Raw genomic sequence first — 19,278 nt, 5'->3', positions numbered from 1 at the left:
GGCTGTGAGATGCCAGGGCCAGGGGGGCTGTAAATCCGTCTGAACGGAAGGAGGACCAGCATCTGCCGGAGCAAATGAAACATGAGCTCGCAGATTCGTCTGGTTGCCAGGCCACTCAAACACACCCATGGTGGCATGAAAGAAAATCCAAGAGCCCATCAAAGACATTAGGGTACATCATCAGATAATTTCATGTCAATCCAACCAATAGTTGTTGAGATATTTGAGTCAGGATCCACAGACTTTGCCTTCCCAAGAGCTTTGATGCTAGTGTGGTTAAAAACAACTTGGTAAAGGCCAGGAAGTGATCGTGGTTAAAAGAAACCAACCTTTACTCTTGGTAGGAAACAGATACAAACAGTAATATCCCAGTTTGTGTACTCCTAACTACCCGTCCAACCTCCTCCCTACATGCTTTTCCATTGTTACGGTCAGTCTGTGTCAGTAAGATGTACACACAGGTCATTTTAGGCATTGCAACAAATAACCAATGCTGTAGTTATTGTTATGAGGACAGCCTCGATCCCAGGAGAGCTGTCCCTAATCAGTTGATGTGTAGTCCAAAAGCTGCATGTCTCAACCCAGCCACATGCACACACAAACACATGCAGAATATAAAGCGTTTTGTCAACGAGAAAACAGTGGCGAAGAAGAGGAGGGAGTGAGCAAGGGAGAGGAAAGGAAGTTGAAAAGCAGAGCAAATTGGACTGCTTGTTTCCTCAGAGCGCCTCTGACAGCTCGGTGTGGGTGACTGTGCCTCTTCCTCCCTCTCTCTGTTTCTACCTCTCTCGCACTCTCTGATTACCTCTTTCCAGGCGAAGGAGAGAGAAGATGGGGGGAGAGGGAAAAGGGGAGAGCGAGGAAGAGGCTAGTTTCCACGGTGATGGCTGATGAAAGAGAACGGGACAGGTTCTGCTTGGTTGCACACCTCTCCTCCTTCTCTCTCTTCTCTCCCCCTTTTCTCACTCTGTTCTTCCTCAGACGCCCATGTTCTCTTTCTCCAAAACATTTCTCTGTTCCTGTTTCAAATCTTCTCATCATCCCTCCTTTACTTTTCCTCATTTTCTCTACTCTCATTAACCAAAACATCCATTCATCCCTTTCCAATCTCCCCCTTCATCTTTTCTTATCCCTTCTCACTTTCACACATGCTTGTTTCCAGCATCCAGCCACACTACGCTGCCAACATTACACCCACATCTCATTCCAAAACAATGGACATTAACATGCTGCTTTTACAGTCTCAACTCTCTCTGGGAAACTTGTTCACAAGATTTTGAACCTGGCTGTAACAATTTGCTCCCATTCAGTCACGAGAGCACGAGGGAAGTCAGGCTCTGATGATGAGGCCTGACTTACAGGCCGCGATCCAGTTCAGACCAAAGGGGTTTTCAGTGGCATTCTGTGTTTTCAACAAGTGTGTATAATGTCCAGTTGGATGGAAATGATAGGCTTGTTCGAGATGAGCCAGGCCTGCGCAGATTCAATCACTGGCATCCACCGCACAATGCATGCCAGTTAGTTTTGTGTCCGACTTCATCTGTACTTGCTCTGACGTCATACAAAAGTGGACAGCGATAATCTGATAAACTCTCTGAGGAGAATGAGACGGCCGCAGTCTTTAGAGCCAGGTGCTGCAGTTGCTCTCCACCGACCGCAAGACCAGGAGCATGATGGGAAACGCCTGGCTCTCACCTGATCTAACAGCTGATTGGTCTAGATGTTATCAGAGATTTAAATTTTATTCGTCTGATTTGAAGATTTATTCTGTTAACAGAAAACATGTTGTGCGACTAATGGGGACGTTTAGTCATCAGAGATGAAATACATTCATAATTAACTATACGTAGTCTACTGCAGTGGTTCCCAACCAGGGGGGCACCAAAGAGCCACAGGGGGTCGCGAAGCCCTCTTGATTTTAAGGTGTGTAATAATTTTAAAGCTTATTCATTTATTTAAGAATAAATAAATAAATTAGGATAGAACATTTTTAAATATGTATCGCATGGATACGGGCATGTGTAACATGTGTATTGAGGGGGGGCACCAAAGCCTACAATGGTACAAATATGGGTCCCTCAAGAAAAAGTTTGGGAACCACTGGTCTACTGTACATTAAGATTAGACTGTTCTAATTATTAAAGTATTTAACATCACAGAGACTGGTCGTCAGTGGGATGTGAGGATACTTAAATAACATCTGTACAGATGTGAAGCCCTGACTGATCTTTAATGACAGCTGTTGTCTTTATTTTCTCTGAAAATATAAACCTTACAGTCAAACACAATTTAATTAGCCCCTGTAGAATTCGTGTATAAAAGGAGGTTGAACCATGAACATAAATTACAGATTGCCTGTAAAGCATTTTAATAAAAAAATTGCAGACTGAGAACAAACTGATATATCTGATAACATTTTTATTAAATCGACATCATATCGGACAGGATGAAAGTGTTTCTGTGACTTCCTGTGTGGAGCTTTTTGCAGCTTTTTGTCACAGTCTCCTGCTGCAGCCACCTCATCTTGTCTACTTTCAGGTGAGGCACAGTTCATTTTGAACGAGCCTAATAGCAGTTACATGGCTGCGAAAGTGTCAAAGACATCACATCCCTCCTTCGCATTGGCAATATCATGAGCAGTGTTTTCTTTCCTTGAAGTTTCACACATAAGCTTATGTTGTAGACTTAATCAACACGGATAATTCAGAGTGCATTTCCAGATGGTTCAAACTGATTATCTGTACAAGCATTTATTAAAGAACGCCTGTTTTGTCAGTCAAATGTATTTAAAACCTTGGAGTGTTATTCCTCATTCCATAAAGAAAGAGGAGGACTTTCCGTCAATATAATCTCACAAGCCAAAGGACATCTCTGAAAGCATGACAAGTGAAATAAAAAGGCTTTACTGCTTTGGGAGGCTTCAGTGATTTTATACCTCTATGGGTCCCTCTAGGGCTGCAACTAACCTTTTATTTTTATCATCTATTAATCCATCAACTCTTTTCTTGATTAATCAATTAGTTGTTTGGTCTATAAAATGTCAGAAACTGGTTTTGCTGCGCCCCACTTTAAGGCAGCCCTTTGGGGTGAACAACACTTCACCACCATCCTAAATCAACCACAGAAGACGCCTTTAAAACAATCACATCCATGGGATTTATAAATGTAGTGCATGCAAACCAGACATAAAAATCCCAGGCTGAGAGGCAGCTAGACCAGCAGCCTCTCTCCTCTGCTGCTGGCACAGGAGCTCTAAATCACCTCCTCGCAATCTCAGGCCAGGTGTAGTGCACCTCGTTAGGAAACGCAGCACACCTGGGCAGAGCTGCAGGAGGGGGGGAAAGGGACAACTGTATAAGAAAACATGCAGCCATAACAGTAAAAAAAAATGTCAACTAGTGTTTCCCAAAGCTCAAAATGACATCTTAAAATGTCAGGGTTGTCCACAACTACAATATATTCACTTTACTGCCATAGAGGGATAAAAAAAACCTGAAAACATTCATATTTAAGAAGCTGAAATCAGACACATTTGATGTTTTTTTTTAATTACTCAAATTCATAAACTATGAAATCAGTTGGTGATTGATTTGATAGATGACAACTAATCAGTTAATTTAATATTAATCTCTGCACTTCTAGGTCTCTCAATCAAAACAACCAAACTAAAAGTGGAGGTTGATGATGTCGTGAAGTTGAAGTTGGATTACAGGAGTTGTTACTGCTACCATTTTATTTTTAGATTAGGATTCCTTCAGTATTTATTGTCCAGGAGGTTTTTACTGGGAACCGAATAACCCATGGAGGTGTCATCCCCTCCTTCAAACTAAAAAAGACAGTTACATGTTAAAAATAAGTGTTTCTCTAATGCTCTTTAGTGACCAGCTGTCAGGAGGGGCCACTAGCTGAGCTGCTGCTAAAGTTAGCTTAGCTTGTTTCTATGTGTGTTCAATTTAATTTTATTTACAAAGTGTGCCACAAATCACAATTTGCTGCATAGTGCTATACAACACACGACATCCCTCTGTCCTTGGACCCTCATATAGGATAAGGAGAAACTCCTCCCAAAAAAACCTGTTAGTGAGGGAAAGAAAATTGGTAGAAACCTCAGAAAGAGTGACAAGAGGGATCCCTTTTCCAGGATGGTTTTTATCGGGAGCCGAATTACCTACAGAGATCTCTTCCTCTCTAAGAAAAGTTTAAAACCAGTAGAAACACTGAATAAAGCAGTTTCATGTTAAAAATCTTTGTTTCTCTGACGCTCTTCGGCTGACACAAGACGTCCATACCGAGCTTTTGAAAGCCTTAGGTCATTTCTCTAAGTAGTAAGAGCCAGACATTTGATGACTGAAATCCTTTATCCAGTTCAAAGATATAGTTAAAAATGACCAAGATCTTAGAAGTGGCAGTGACGTGGCTTAAAACAGTAAGGCAGTAGTTAACTGGAAATGTTTTAAGGTCCAGCCACCTGGGCGACACTTATGGATGCTTATAGGCATTGCATTATTGAAACAGCAAAGGGTCTTCTGCAAATAGTTTCCACAAAGTTGGATAGGCACTATTGTCTGAAATATATTAAGATTTCTCCTAACAGCCTCAAACTAAAAGCACACAAAGGTATGTGAAATAGTGTCCACATACTGGCTATTTAGTTTATCTGGCTTTCTCTATATACTCTTACAAGTACCTCTTCCCCTAGGAGTGTGATATGCCAGAGGACCCACGATACGATATTCTTCTGATGTTGCGATATACTGAGTATTGCAATAAACTATATTGTGATATATTGCGATTTATTACCTTTTTTTTTTAACTGCAAATTATTTCCCCAAAGGAAAAGATGTCAACATCAACAGTTTCCATCTGTTCATCTGACTTTAATCATTTTTATTGCAGCAAAATGTGATGCAGGAAAAATCCAAAATAAGTCCAGACGTTTGATTTGAACGCAGACAGCGCATTTCTGATTTCTTTCTCCAGTGCCTCCATCTTTGTTTTTATGGACTTCCTGCAAAAAATAACCTGACCTCAATAGGAAAAAAAAACATTAGCACCAAAAATTTGTATTTGCAAATTAATAATGTATATAATAAAAGATCAATACTTGGTGTCCATTGATCGATACAATATTGCCATGCAAAATATCGCGATACTCTGCTGTGTGAAATTTTTCCTCCACCCCTATCTTCCCTTCTCCTTTTACTCCCCATCTCTTTCCTTCATTCCTTCCCCCACCTCCCTCCTCCTCTCCTCCCTCCAGCGGCCACCCGGGTGAACATTTTTGTCCCCATCTCTGTTTAAAACCCTCTTCCTTCTCTCTATTACCAGGTGATCATTTAGATCCCTGGCGTGGTCAAACACTCCCCAGAGATTCACCTGAAACAGAGGCCATGCACAGCCCATCCATCACCTGCCACCCACCACCTCCCCTCTCCACCTTCTCCCCTGCTTCATTCATGCACATTCTGGTCTCTGTTCATTCATACGCTCCCTCTTCCTCTCACCCCCCCCCCCCTTTCTTCCTTCTCTCCTCATTTCCTGGCTTTCTCATGCTCATTTATCACAGTGGGAACTTAACACCTCAGTACACCTGCACAGACACACAACAACATGCTCGCTGCATGCAAGAAATCCCGACCTGACCACACACAAGCTGGCGCCGGGTAGAGGAACCACGGAGATACAATCACAGATAAAGGCCACAATAAAGCATGCTATACTTACACTAACACAGACCTCATTTACACCGGGTAATACCAAGTGATCTGTATCTGGTGACGTTATGGGCACCACATTACATAGTCCTGTAATATCATATGTGGATTCAGTAGAGACTTTTACTTTGAAGGATACACATTTCTACTCTACTTCATTTTTTAACCATGTGTTCAAACTGTACAGAAATCTCTTCCTTTATCCAGGTGATATTCTAGTACAGATTAAATGTTAAGGGGTAAATGGGATTGTGACTTAGTATAGTACACAAGAAGCCTGATTATAATTAGCAAATACTAGGGCTGTCAAAGTTAACGCCTTAGTAACGAGTTAACGCAAATTCCTTTTAACGGCACTCATTTTTAAGACGTGAAATTAACACACCCAGTTGGGCAATCAGGAAGTGATGCAGCAGTAACGTTATGGAAGGCGAGCAGAAACAAACCTCCGTGAGCAGAAATGGATAAAGAAAGGCGTCTTTTGGATGGCAAGCTCAGCTTCGAATCCCTGCCATGATTCTCTCGGCAAGACCAGTTATTTGCATTTACTGTCGATGTAGTCTGAGTGGGCGGAAGTTCGCTGCATAGATCAGCCTCTCATTGGGCAGAACGAGCCACCTGCTGAAGTCCCGCCCTACCACCTCCGGTTGTGTAGCAGTTTTCAACCGTTTTCAACACGTCCTTTACTAACTTTTGCGGTGTTTGATCTTGCAGGGATGTAGCCATTTTTCTGCCATGGTTCACGTCCTGTAGGCAATATTTTTGTGGGTGTGTTACACCAAAACCTGTTTCCCCCCAGCAATATTTTTGCAAGCGCACCGTTGCTGTGGCACCGCCCAGAACGATTGTGATTGGTTGAAAGAAATACAAATAGCCGGGACGTTTTTTTCTCCAATCTTAAAGTGAGAGTCGGTCCAGCCAGACCTTTCTTTCCTTGAGAAAGGTCTGGTGAGCGAGACTACTGTCGATGCAACACATTCTCACTCTGACCTCGTCACACATTGACGTTTTGGTCATGGACTTTCCACGTCCACATATGACATGCAAGGTACCCTGGGTGCATTGGTTGTTGACATACTAGGACACCATGTGAAGTTCTCATCATTCAAGATACACTTTAGTTTTCACAGGAAATTTAACGTTTACTTACAAAATAAACGCACCATGTCAGTACAACAACGCAAATTGGTGTTTTCTTTTCTTTCAACTACAAACACACGGTTGGGTTTGGGCAACAAAAACAAGTCGAGAGTCACCAACTTTTACCCAAGAGAGCCGCGGTCGCGTCCCGTAAGATTCTAAAGCCAAACCCTGTTCATTTTCCCCTAAACCTCCTTTTGTTGCCTTAACTTAACTGTGTTTTTGTCGGTGTTTGTTGGACCCATCCACCACCTCTCCTGCCCGCCCCAATCAAACTTTCGCCACCTTAACTTTCATCCTTGTCCCACTGCGTTTCCCCCTGACACCACCAGGCGCTGTTAAACCAAACAGCAACTAGCAGCGTATCGTGCCAATGTTGAAGGACGCCTTTTTTTTGTTGGTTTCTGATGCCGCAAGTCACTACCCAAGCACTGGATTTCAATGACTTTGGAGAGAGACCATGCTCGTCGATGTGAATTGAGTTACTGCTAGAGTACGTTGAGCTGCCTTAAAGAACTGGAGATGTTTAGTAAACCTTTACAGTTGTAATGCTGATAACAGCATTGTGTTAAAGCATATTTGTCCACTCCATGTTGATAAGAGTATTAGAAATGTGAAATAATATTTCTTTAGGATACATTTAGAAAAGAAAAACAGTGCGATTCATTTGTGATTAATCACGAGTTAACTATGGACAATCATGCGATTAATCAGGGCTAAATATTTTAATCAATTGACAGCCATAGTAAATACATATACTACACTTCAGTCACCTTTAGGTTATCCATGAATGATGTTTAGCGCAAAAGCTATCTTTATATTTTCCTTGATATAATAAGATGAGTCTTAAGGCTTTCTTCCTCTTGCCCCATATTGTCTGCGAAAGAAACTGTGTCACTGTAAAATGTGCTGCATACTTCATTCTGCGCAGCTCATATGCATGACTGCTCTATACATCTACTGTAAGAACACTGCATACATGATGTTTTTCTACCCCCCTCCATCCCTCATTCACTCACTCTCTGATGTCAGGCAGACTACGAGCCACATGTACACGAGTCAGAGACATCCATTTCCTGTCCGTTTATGAGGTGTTTATGAATTATAAAACCGTGACAACCAGAGACCCGGAATGAGCAAAGGGGGGATAAGATGGGCAGAATGAACGAAGAGATAAGGGAACTTATTCACTTTAGCTGTATTATTGTGTGTGTGTGTGTGTGTGTGTGTGTTCGTGCACATGCATGAGTGAGTTTGTGTGCATCTGCATGTTTCTGTGTTTGTAGCATGTGAGCCTGTGCATGTGTGCATGCACTGACATTGTGCTGACATTGTGTTAACTTGGCGTACTGCTCCCGCAGCTGTGCTTGTTTGGTGGCTTGGGAATATCCTAGAATTTGTCTATTTATTCATTCAATTACAAGTGTGCGTGTGCGTGTGTATGGGTATGTGTGTGTGTGTCAGTGTGTCAGTGTGTGTGTGTATGTAAATGACATTGTGTGTTCAATAAAGCCTTATACCTGCACCATCTGGCCCCGTAATAGCCTTTTCTGCCCCCCAGAATGAGATGGTCATGTCTGGCTGCATCTCTCTCACACACACACACACACACATGCACAAAAGACACAGATGCATCCTCCTACTAGAGGCAATGCATCTTTTTAATTGTAATTGAAAACAAAAGTTTACTTGCCCCGTATGCCGGCAGTTTTCAGAGGCTCAAAGTCAAATCAGTTACAGTGAATTATCAAGTCTGAAACATCAGGTGGGATAAATCTACATTTCCAATGACTTTTGACCCCATACAGGTCATAGGCACCTGCAGTCATAAAGAAATAATCAAGTATTTGCATGTGTCTTAAAAGGAGATGGCCGCGAGGACTGATGTCTCTTTCATTTCAGCGTGTTCAGCAGCAACATTCTTCCAAGACATGTTTAACTGTTAGCAGCTTAGCACAACGAATAGAAGCAGGAGGGAACAGCTAGCCAAAAAGGGCAAAAACGCACCTTCAAACAGCTCCAAAGATAGCCAGCTAGCCACCAATAAACCCAAGAATCACCTGGGTTCTTGGCCATGAAGCTCTCTAAAGCAATGTCACCATGAAGACAGTATGAATTGCTGCATGTGGTCTCTGGTCCAGCTATAGTTGGTCAGTAAACAGCTCAAACATATGACATGACTGCTTGCTTTATCTGTATGTGTTAAATACACAAGCTACAACTTGTAAATCTGACAGCTGAAGTGTTGTCATTTAACTCCTGTTAAAACAGTGATGGAGTGATTTCTGGAAGTTAGTATTCTCTTAAAGGGGACCTATTATGCTCATGTTCAGGTACATATTTGTATTTTGGGTCTGAGACATTATGTTTTAGCGCCTGTCTCTTCAAGAAATTCTCTTGAAAAACCCTCTTCTCTGATTGGTCAGTGTTTATGGGTCCTCTGTATCTTGGTGTCTCTGCACCATCATTGCAGTCGGAGGAATAACTGCAATAGACTATGGCAGAACTTTCTGCTATGACAAATCACCAATAAAAACTTCTAAACCAAAATCTTCAAAACCGGACATGTTCGGGGCCAAATAACCAACACTGGCAACCAAGATTACATGTTTTCCTGAAGTTAGCATGTTATGATATGAAGCAATGAAGGCTATATTATGTTAAAAGAAGAAATCTGTCACAATCTGACATCAGTTTGTCTCAAAAGCAGAAAAAAACTGTTTCATAGTAGTTGCCATTTATAACGGTTAGGGCATGGTGATGCAGTGGTTAGCATTGTCGCCTCACAGCAAGAGGGTTCCTGATTCAAACCTTGGGTGGAGGAGCCCTGCTGTGTAGAGTCTGCATGTTCTCCCCATGTCAGCGTGGGTTTCCTCCAGGTACTCCAGCTTCCTCCCACAGTCCAAAGACATGCAGGTTAATTGGTGACTCTAAGTTGTCCGTAGGTGTGAATGTGAGTGTGAATGGTTGTTTGTCTCTATGTGTCAGCCCTGTGATAGTCTGGTGACCTGTCCAGGGTGTACCCTGCCTCTCGCCCAATATCAGCTGGGATAGGCTCCAGCCCCCCCGCGACCCCTAACAGGATGAGTGGCTATGGAAAATGAATGAATACAGAAAAAGTCCCTTTTGAAAGCAAGAAAAAAAGTGGCAGTACTGACGGGAAATATCATCCTACTGAGGAACCGACACACATCTGCACTGATACTTATAGATCCCCATGCAAACCACAACATTTACATTATCCTGGGGACAAATCCAGTCAAGTGTCTTTGAGTTTTTGGTTGCCTGGGATGGCAGCCATGTTACAGTGGACATGTTGCCAACAGTAAGAGCAGCCACTAATATAGGACATATTAACATCACGATACTGCTACTGAACATTCTATATAAAGTCTTGTTTAGAGCCATTTACAAAGAAAAATGTAGGTTTCCACAGATTTGGCTGAAACTCCAGCTTGGAGACAAGTGATCTGACCTTTTCTCTGGCAGAAAATAAAGGCTTTTTTAAAAAAAAGTATGACGGCATGAAGTGCTTCTTTGGAGATTCCACAGGGAAGGCAGCAGGAAAAGTGGAAAGAGACAGAGGACGACATGAAGCCAAGGTCAAAGCCCAGGCTCAAATCTGTGATCCACACACACAGATAAACACACACACACACTGATGCTGCAACCTAAAACTTGCTATGGTGATGCAGTGAGCGGAACAAGATGCCCCACAAACACATTTACCTGTCCCTGTGCTTTCCGTCTTTTTGTCTGGTCACTTTGTTTTCTCTCAGGATATTAGTGCTTTCATTCACTTTGTCAAGTCTGGAGCCTCATAAACATGCTGTAATAAAGTATGCCTTAACTGCTTACCAATTAAAGTAAACTCAAATGAAAAGGGCCACTTTAGCTCTTTAAATTGATCTAATCTATCTTATCTTATTTGTCTACCTGCTCCAATTATCCCTGCCCCATCTGCCCTTATCTTCGTCTGGGTTTAGGTTTCGATTTTTCGAGATCGCCAGATAGCCACAAGACTTGAGGATTTAAAATCAGATGGCTTCATGAACCACAGAGCTGATCTATTACTGTAGTCAAAGTGCATGAAGCTACAGACACAGGACATGTCTCTGAGACCAGGTGTCATCTGGTTGGGGGGAAAAAGTACAATTTAATGGGGCAGTTTTGGAGGTTTTATGATCTCACTTAAATAGTTAAGTGTGTAGTGTACTTCTGGGGATGTTTTGGTTCACAAGTTTAGCTGCAGAGTGGGAGCTTTTGCTAAATAGCCACCATTGCCATTTTATTTTTAGGTTAGGATTCCTTCAGTATTCATTGTCTAGGATATTTTTACCAGAAGCCAAACAAGCCGCAGAGGTCTCCTCCCCCTCCTCCAAACTAAATAAAGCAGCGACGCTCTTCAGTGACCAGATGTCAGGAAGAGCCACTCGTCGAGCTGCTGCTAATGTTAGCTCAGCTTGTTTCTAAACTCTCAGCTTGTTTCTGGATGCTCAGCTTGTTTTTAGGTTAGGATTCCTTTCAATGCCGTTCAATTCAATTTTATCTATGAAGCCCGTAAGAAATCACAATTTGCCGCCAAGGGTTTTACAACATACGACATCCCTGGGTCCTTTGGTAGAGTCACAGGTAGCTGAAGACCCAGACCCAGGGTGAGTCTGAGAGAGACAGAGGCAGCTGCCTGAAGAAAGTGAGGCTTTGTCGGTCACGATCCGAGATAACATTATATGCTGCCTTTTACTCAGAAGTGGTGAATTTACAGCTCACAGCAACTTAATACGACACAGTCTCTGGCTTTTGTTTGATATCTGGTGTCAAAAGTTGTTGCACCTTTCTAATCCGCCGTTAGCATAGTTAGCACCTGGGCCTAAGCATTCTCTGTGGGCCTCCCACCCTTCCTATTTTTATCCAAGTCTCTCGCAAGCACCTACTGAATTTTGTTTTTACAAAGGCAGTTTTTTTTCAAAGTCAGTGCTTTTCATTCTTTCATTTCTGTCTTTCTTTCTTTTCTCTTTTGGACCTGGATTTCCCTGTGTTGGGAAAAGACATGACAGTGCACATTGGTGCTCCAGCAGCATAAGCAGTCATTAACTCGGCTTTAGCTGTGTTTCGAGACAAAACCTAATGTAGTGGTGGACCCACCTTTAAGGGTCAAGAGGGGCCTCAGAGAGCTTCCACTTTGTTTATTTATCTATGCAGTCAAATCTGAACAAACTGACACTACTCTTACTGGGACTCAACATATCCAAAGGCACCTGGCAGCTTCACATTCTTATACCCATAATAGTAATTTAGCAGCCGCAGTGATACAACTAAACACCACATTGTTACAGTTCAACAGACATATTACAAATATAAAAAGCCTAACCGTGACCTCTTAAAGCTTTCAACTTCATTGTGGACCCCAGCAAATGTGTGTCCGTATGACACAATTTCTGACATAGATTCCTTCCATTTTTCAAAATCTGGACATGATGTTCTCTTCCAGAATTTGAGGATCAATTGAGCAGCTGTGATGACATACTTTGATATATTCAGCAATTCTCACTATATTTTTTTATTATGCAAAGTTCAATCTCTCAACCGATTTCATTCATTCATTCATTTTCCATTGCCACTTATCCCGTTGGTGGTCGCAAGGGGGCTGGAGCCTACCCTAGCTGACACTGGGCGAGAGGTGGGGTACACTCTTGACAGGTCACCAGACTATCACAGGGTGACACATAGAGACAGACAACCGTTCACACTCACATTCACACCTACGGACAATTTAGAGTCACCAATTAACCTGCACGTCTTTGGACTGTGGGAGGAAGCCGGAGTACCCACTGAAAACCCAGCCTGACACAAGGAGAACATGCAAACACCACACAGAAGGGCTCCCCCACCCTGGGTTCACATCAGGAACCCTCTTGCTCCCCTCCCATTAGGGCCCTGGGTAATCAGTCTCACTTTTCCGCCTACTGTCACCCTGAATATCCCGCCAAACCCCGTTCAGACTCTCATACTCTATACGATTTGATTGCCATAATTCTGAGTCAGGTACAACCCTAATACTACATTCCTGCAGATGAAGCTGCAAAAATGGTACATTACTTCTGACTGGGGGAGTTGAGGTTTAAGCTAAAAATGGCATTGATGCAGCAGGAACAGGCAACACCCAACACACCTGAATGCGGAGCCTGAAGATGCCAACCTTGTAATGACCACTAGATTTTGGCGAGAGCCAGTGGAAAGAACCCAACTTATCTATCCTCCTGACACCTGAACTTTTCTTTGGTATGCATCTTAAAATTCTCCTAGCTATTTAGGATCAGTAGCACCCAATAAGTATAAAAAAAATAAACCTTGTCAATGATAATAAAGTCCCAATGCCCTCAAATGAGATGACAATAATGGACCAATGACCTGAAACAAGACGATAATAAAGTCCCAATGTCTTCAAACAAGTACTTCCTAACTAACAGTGTCTTTGCGTATATTTGTAGCCAGACTGACTTGGCAGAGTTGGCTGCCATCTTGTTTTTACATGGATTAGTGTATTGTGCTCTTACTACCAGTGGATGGCACATAAAGGTGTCTACAAATGAAGACAACAGGTTTAAGTTAAGTAGAATGAAATATAAGGTCAAGTAAAGCCAAAATGCCCTCATATGAGGACACAGGGTCTCAGGCGGATATACCAGAAATGCAAGGTGAACTCACAATTATCCACAACACATCATTCTCAATGGTCACTGTGCATGTCTAACACCATGGCACAGTTTCTTCCAATGAGACTCATGACATAAGTCAGTTAATTTGGGACTGTTTGCATGAATCCACAGGTCTTCCTCAACCCTACCGGTTGCCAAATGCACACCACTTCCCAGCACCGACCCAGGCTACGCCACGCTGCCTAAATCTCTATTTCCTGGCTCCCAACAACAAGACAACAAGATGGCTTCAAACGAACAAATTCCTAACAACGCTGTGTGTCCAACAGTGTGCCGATCCAGGTACTTGTTGATGGTGCAGCTGACTGGCTAATAACGCTGCCAGCTGTCTGTGTTTGTGCCCGTTAGTGCTTTATTTGTACCTTCAGCTCTGCGGTGCGATGACAACAAGAGCCGATCAATAAATATTGTATTCCACTGTATTTTATCATGTTGCAGGGGAAGGGATGTGAGGGTGAACTCGGGGAAAGGACGGCTTCCAAAAGAACTGAGTTTCAGGGATTATGGGGATACACACACACACATACACGCACACTGGGCACACCAATGCTCCTCTGGTGTTAGACAGAGGCAGACAGCAGGAGAGACAGGATGTGTGTGTGTGTGTGTGTGTGTGTGTGTGTGGAAAGGCAGTGACAGAGAAAACACACACACACACACACACACACACACACACACACTGGGATAAGACAGACAGAAAAAAGCATACAGCTTCACAAACACACAGAGAGGGAGACATGTTCATGCACGCGCACACACACACACACACACACACACACACACACACACACACACACTCTCTCTCTCTCTCTCTCTCTCTCAAAACACACACACACACACACACACACACACATAGAAAGAGAGGCCGCTATAAGAGAGAGACAGACAGACAGTCAGTCAGACTGATCACGTACCTTCCAGACAGCAGGTTCGCCAGAGGCCGGAGTGCGTCATCACCTCCTCGTTCTTGCGGCTCGTGTCATTGTCGCCGCTACTCTTCACGCGGCAGACCCCGCGCGAGTACAGCCAGTAGTCGGTACCGACGGCGATGGTCATGAGGCTGAAGGCGGCGAACGCGCCCACCGTCGTCACGAGCATCTGGACGCCGCGGTCACACATCAGCATCTTCATATAGGCGGCTCCTGTTTGTCTTAATCTCTTTTCCTCCTCTCTTTTCAGATTCACCCTTTTATTTCCCTTATATCCCGCGAGATTTGGAGAGTCAGAGTGAGGGGCTTCAACAGACAGGCACTCACCAAAAATGTCATTAAAAATAGCAATACAGACAGAGGTGGTGATTTTAGGAGTATGGAGCGGAAAATGAAGTACTTGGCTGCCTCGTCCGTGGAGTTGACAAGAGGCTCGTGGCAAAGGGCGGGAAGGTGGGAGGGCGGCACGTCACTTTCTCGCGCATCAAAAACCGGTTTTTACCACCACCACCAACACCACCAACACCACCCTCATACATGCATACACACACGCGCGCGCGCGCGCACACACACACACACACACACCAGAGCTTTAGCGACCACCGGTTGTCCCCGACACTGGCCTCACTCAGTCAGAGCGGAGGGGAACGGCGATGCCACATTCCGCCTCTCATCCGTTTATCAGTCCCGGGGTTAGGCAGGGCGAGCTGCGTTATCCACCACTCTTCTCTATCTCTCCTCTTCCTCTCCTCTCTTCTCAACTTCCCCAAAACAGCTCCCTTATTAATCTGTTAACCATTAACAGCCTGCGTGGGGGGACTCCATCTTTAAAGCAACAACAAAAAGGGGGGTTAGTTTGTTTTCTTCACTGATGTAACCGCACAGTCTAAAACATCATGGTCCAGGCGGCTCGCCCTTAACTCACCGCTGGATGTGTTGACCGGGGAAGGATGTCCTCCTTCGACAAGCTCTCTCTCTCATGCAGCAGCAGCAGCAGCGCCAAAATATGAGGCGGTACAGTGGGTTTATTCTGTCCTGCTCGGTTTCCTGCTGAATTACTGAATGAATGGACGGATGAATAAAGCCCATACGTCAGCTCATGAGGAGAGAGCGGACGCTGCCCGAGATCCGTCGTGTGTTTTCCACTCCAGCTGTTGACTCACTGACATGTTTTTGACGTCCAGGCTGCAGAAACTCATCCAAACGCGCAGCGCGGGTTTTTAACTTGCTTTAAATAGGCACCAAAAAATGAGACATTAATCAAATATCTTCTCCTTAAAATAACCAGCCGTCTTCGCTCTCTGTCACCGCCGGAGTTCAACCAAAAACAGGGACACGCTGTCCGATAAGACGCCTGCTGATGGAGCCTGTAGGACAGTTACACCCGCCTGGGCTTGCTCCCGAGAAACGTGCCCGTTGGTACAAATGAAAAAAAAATGACAGCCGTCGCCTCCTCCTCCTCCTCCTCCTCGTCCTCCTCCTCTTCGTCTTCCTCCTCCTCCTCCTCTCGGTCCAACCAACACAAACTAAAACTAACCGCGCGTCTCCTCAAACTCCGCCTGAGGCCGCACCGCTCGGCTCGGATTGGGCTCGTGGGTGACAGCGCCCTTCAGGAGCTAATCGTGTGCAGTCACCGCTGCAAGTCCCGCCCACCGCCGCAACGCTGTCAGTATAAAGCACAGGGGGTCTCCAGTCCAGAGAGGAGAGGATATGTGGAGTTTCAGCAGAAGGAGGGAAACATCTTTATCCTTCTGTTGTCTTGCAAAGCAGAACACCAGTAGCAAAGCATTTCTGCGCCGGGCATAATAGCAAGTGGTCCAACTCGTTGTTATCATGCGCAAAAGTGTCTAATATGTGATCAGATTTGTTCATACACCCTTCCTCTCAGTTTTTTAAGCAGTGCCGCGCCGCTTGCCGCTGCCGCTGCCGCGTCTGGAGCGCTGTCCGTGGTGCTGAATGCGCGCTGTGCCGCTGTCCTTGGTGCTGACTTGAAGCGCAGCGTTATTCTCCCCCTCTGTTTCCCTCTGTCCACCGCCTGCGCGGCGCCGGCAGCCCCCTGTACCGTACTGATGAGTTAGAGGAGAGAGGGAGAGAGGAGAGATTGGCAAGCGATGCATGAAGAATCGCGCCCGGGAGAGAAGCAGAGACGCCACTTAAAGAGCCACGGACCGTTTTTAATGATTCTACTCCAGCGAGGCTTCCACACAAGGCGGTCTGAGCTTCACAGTTCACTTAACACACGGGAGAGCGTGCGTGCGTGTGTGTGTGTGTGTGTGTGTGTGTGCACGTAAATACATGTATGTGTGTGTATGTGTGTGTGCATGTACTGTAAGCGTGTGCCTGTTTATGTCTCTGTTCATGTGTACAAATGTGTGCACATATGAACATGTGTAAGTGTCTCTGTATGTGAGTGTGTGTGAGTGTGTGTGTGTGCCACAGGCGGCTGAACAGTTCTTACTGTTTTAAAGCTCATTGTGTTGCCTGTTTAAGCAGCAATGAATGAAAGCCTGTCTTCTTCACTGGAGACCAATACAAATAATAGGCTGGCAGACAGTACAGTGGGGATGAATAAATGCATGCAACCCCTCCTCTGGAATTGTTATTTGGATATGTTTATTTACTGGTAGCCGTTTTCTTTCTTTCTTTCTCTGTGAGCATTCAGACCCATATTCATTCAGTAACAAGAATTAATGAGTAGGTGACTCTGTACCCAGTTTGCATGGGTGTAGGTTCCATTTCAACATTGGTGGGGACGTATGAAGCACAGGGTGGGGTGGTAGCTCAGTCCATAGGGGCTTGGGTTGGGAACAACCAACAAACACAAACCTTCACCCGAGAGAGTGGTGTTCGCGTCCCGTAAGATTCTAAATGGCCAGACTGGTTCAAGATGACAGAAAGGCAACAGTAACTCAAATAAGCACTGGTTCCAACCAAGGTCTGCAGAAGACCATTTCTGAAGCAACAACACCTTGTCCAACCTTGAAGCAGATGGGCTACAGCAGCAGAAGACCACACCAGGTGCCACTCCTGTCAGCTAACAACAGGAAACTGAGGCTACAGTTCACACAGGCTCACCAAAACTGGACAATAGAAGATTGGAAAAACGTTGCCTGGTCTGATGAGTCTGGATTTCTGCTGCCACATTCAGATGGTAGGGTCAGAATTTGGCGTCATGGATCCATCCTGCCTTGTATCAACGGTTCAGGCTGCTGCTGCTGGTGTAATGGTGTGGGGGAGATGTTCTTAGTACCAACTGAGCATGGTTTAAACACCACAGCCTACCTGAGTATTGTTGCTGACCGTGTCCATCCCTTCATGACCACAGTGTACCCATCTTCTGATGGCTACTTCCAGCAGGATAACGCACCATGTCACAAAGCTCACATCATCTCAAACTGGTTTCTTGAACATAACAATGAGTCCACTGTACTCCAATGGCCTCCACAGTCACCAGATCTCAGTCCAATAGAGCACCTTTGGGATGTGGTGCAATGGGAGATTCTCATCATGGATGTGCAGCTGACAAATCTGCAGCAACTGTGTGATGTCATCATGTCAATATGGACCAAAATCTCTGAGGAATGTTTCCAGCACCTTGTTGGATCTGTGACACCAAGAATTAAGGCAGCTCTGAAGGCAGAAGGGGTCCAACCTGGTACTAGCAAGGTGTACCTAATAAAGAATAAAGTGGTTAGTGACCGTATATATATATATATATATATATATATATATATATATATATATATATATATATATATATGTTGTATATGAGTGCACTCTGTGTTTAGTGTTGGTATTTTAGAATTAGCTTTATGTTGGCGTCAGTATGATTCAGTGCCATAACTCACTAACTGACTATCAGGATGTAACAATGGGGTGAGCGACGAGCTGACTGACAGAGCGACTGGCTGTTTAGCTGAAGGAATTGTCGGACAGACTACAAAATAAACAGAGGATGAAACAGACGAATTAAAGCGATCAAAAACAAACGGAGGGAGAGAAAAGTGACGAGCGAGAGGGAGAAAAAAGGATTACAGTTAATAATTAAATAATGGCATGAACAGATCAACAGAGAGAGCAGTGACAGGTCCTATCATCCTTCTCACTTGCTCTGCCAGTGCGTGTGTGTGTGTGTGTGTGTGTGTGTGTCCGAGGCCCTTGCTGCCTGTGTTATCTCACAAGGAGACTCATTAACATAGAAATGACTTCAGGAAGAGAAGTACAGCGTTTCACCTCTGGTGAGAGACAGGAGGGAGGGAAGGAGGGAAGCTCGAGAAAGGAGGGAGGAAGAGTGACAGCACAGGAGGAGAGGAGTGAGGAGTGAGGAAGGGAGAGGAAAGAGGAGTGAAACATACACATTGTAGGGAGGTGGTTGGTGGGCATCGGTTTGGCCAAGACAATGCTGTTACGTTGGAGAAAGATGGAGGCTTCAGTAACATGTTAACAGAGTAAACACGTGTCTAGTGCTTCAAGTCAGTATCTATTTACTTTTGTGTATGTTGCTTCCCCTCACTGGTTCCTGTACAGCAGGGTGGGTCTTTGTTTCACTGTTATAATCATTTAAAAGCAAAAGCAGCATGTGTTTCCATTCAGTAGGCTATATCTTCAGTAGCTAGCTAGCTAACCTTACACTTTTCAGGGTTAGATTTTGGTTATATATGTTTTTCAAACCTCTCCAGGTAACGAGTATCATTAATACACAATGTGTCGGACCCTGGTCTGAGCCGGCCTGATGCTACATTATGATTGGCCAGTTTGCATCCAGGGTGGGATTTA

The 19,278-nt window shown here is 44.3% G+C and overlaps 2 protein-coding genes across 2 annotated transcripts in view; both read right to left on the bottom strand.

Moving 5' to 3' along the window:
* The window catches only part of cacng3b (calcium channel, voltage-dependent, gamma subunit 3b), a 43,638-nt gene extending 27,733 nt beyond the window's left edge, over window positions 1–15,905 (bottom strand). Inside the window, exons 1-2 of the mRNA XM_049560150.1 lie at window positions 15,428–15,905; window positions 14,488–15,327 (exon numbers count right to left, since the gene is read on the bottom strand). Coding sequence (XP_049416107.1) covers window positions 14,488–14,704 — 217 coding nt within the window. The 5' untranslated portion in view covers window positions 14,705–15,327; window positions 15,428–15,905. The remainder of the gene's footprint in view (window positions 1–14,487; window positions 15,328–15,427) is intronic.
* Window positions 1–19,278, bottom strand: part of LOC125878776 (protein kinase C beta type) — a 288,745-nt gene that overhangs the window by 89,971 nt on the left and 179,496 nt on the right. The window lies entirely within an intron of this gene.

The sequence above is a fragment of the Epinephelus fuscoguttatus genome, linkage group LG19 (genome assembly GCF_011397635.1).
Source record: "Epinephelus fuscoguttatus linkage group LG19, E.fuscoguttatus.final_Chr_v1".
NCBI classification, from domain to species: domain Eukaryota; kingdom Metazoa; phylum Chordata; class Actinopteri; order Perciformes; family Serranidae; genus Epinephelus; species Epinephelus fuscoguttatus.
Note: the sequence above shows the minus strand (reverse complement) of the source record. Positions and strands in the feature narration are given on the sequence as shown.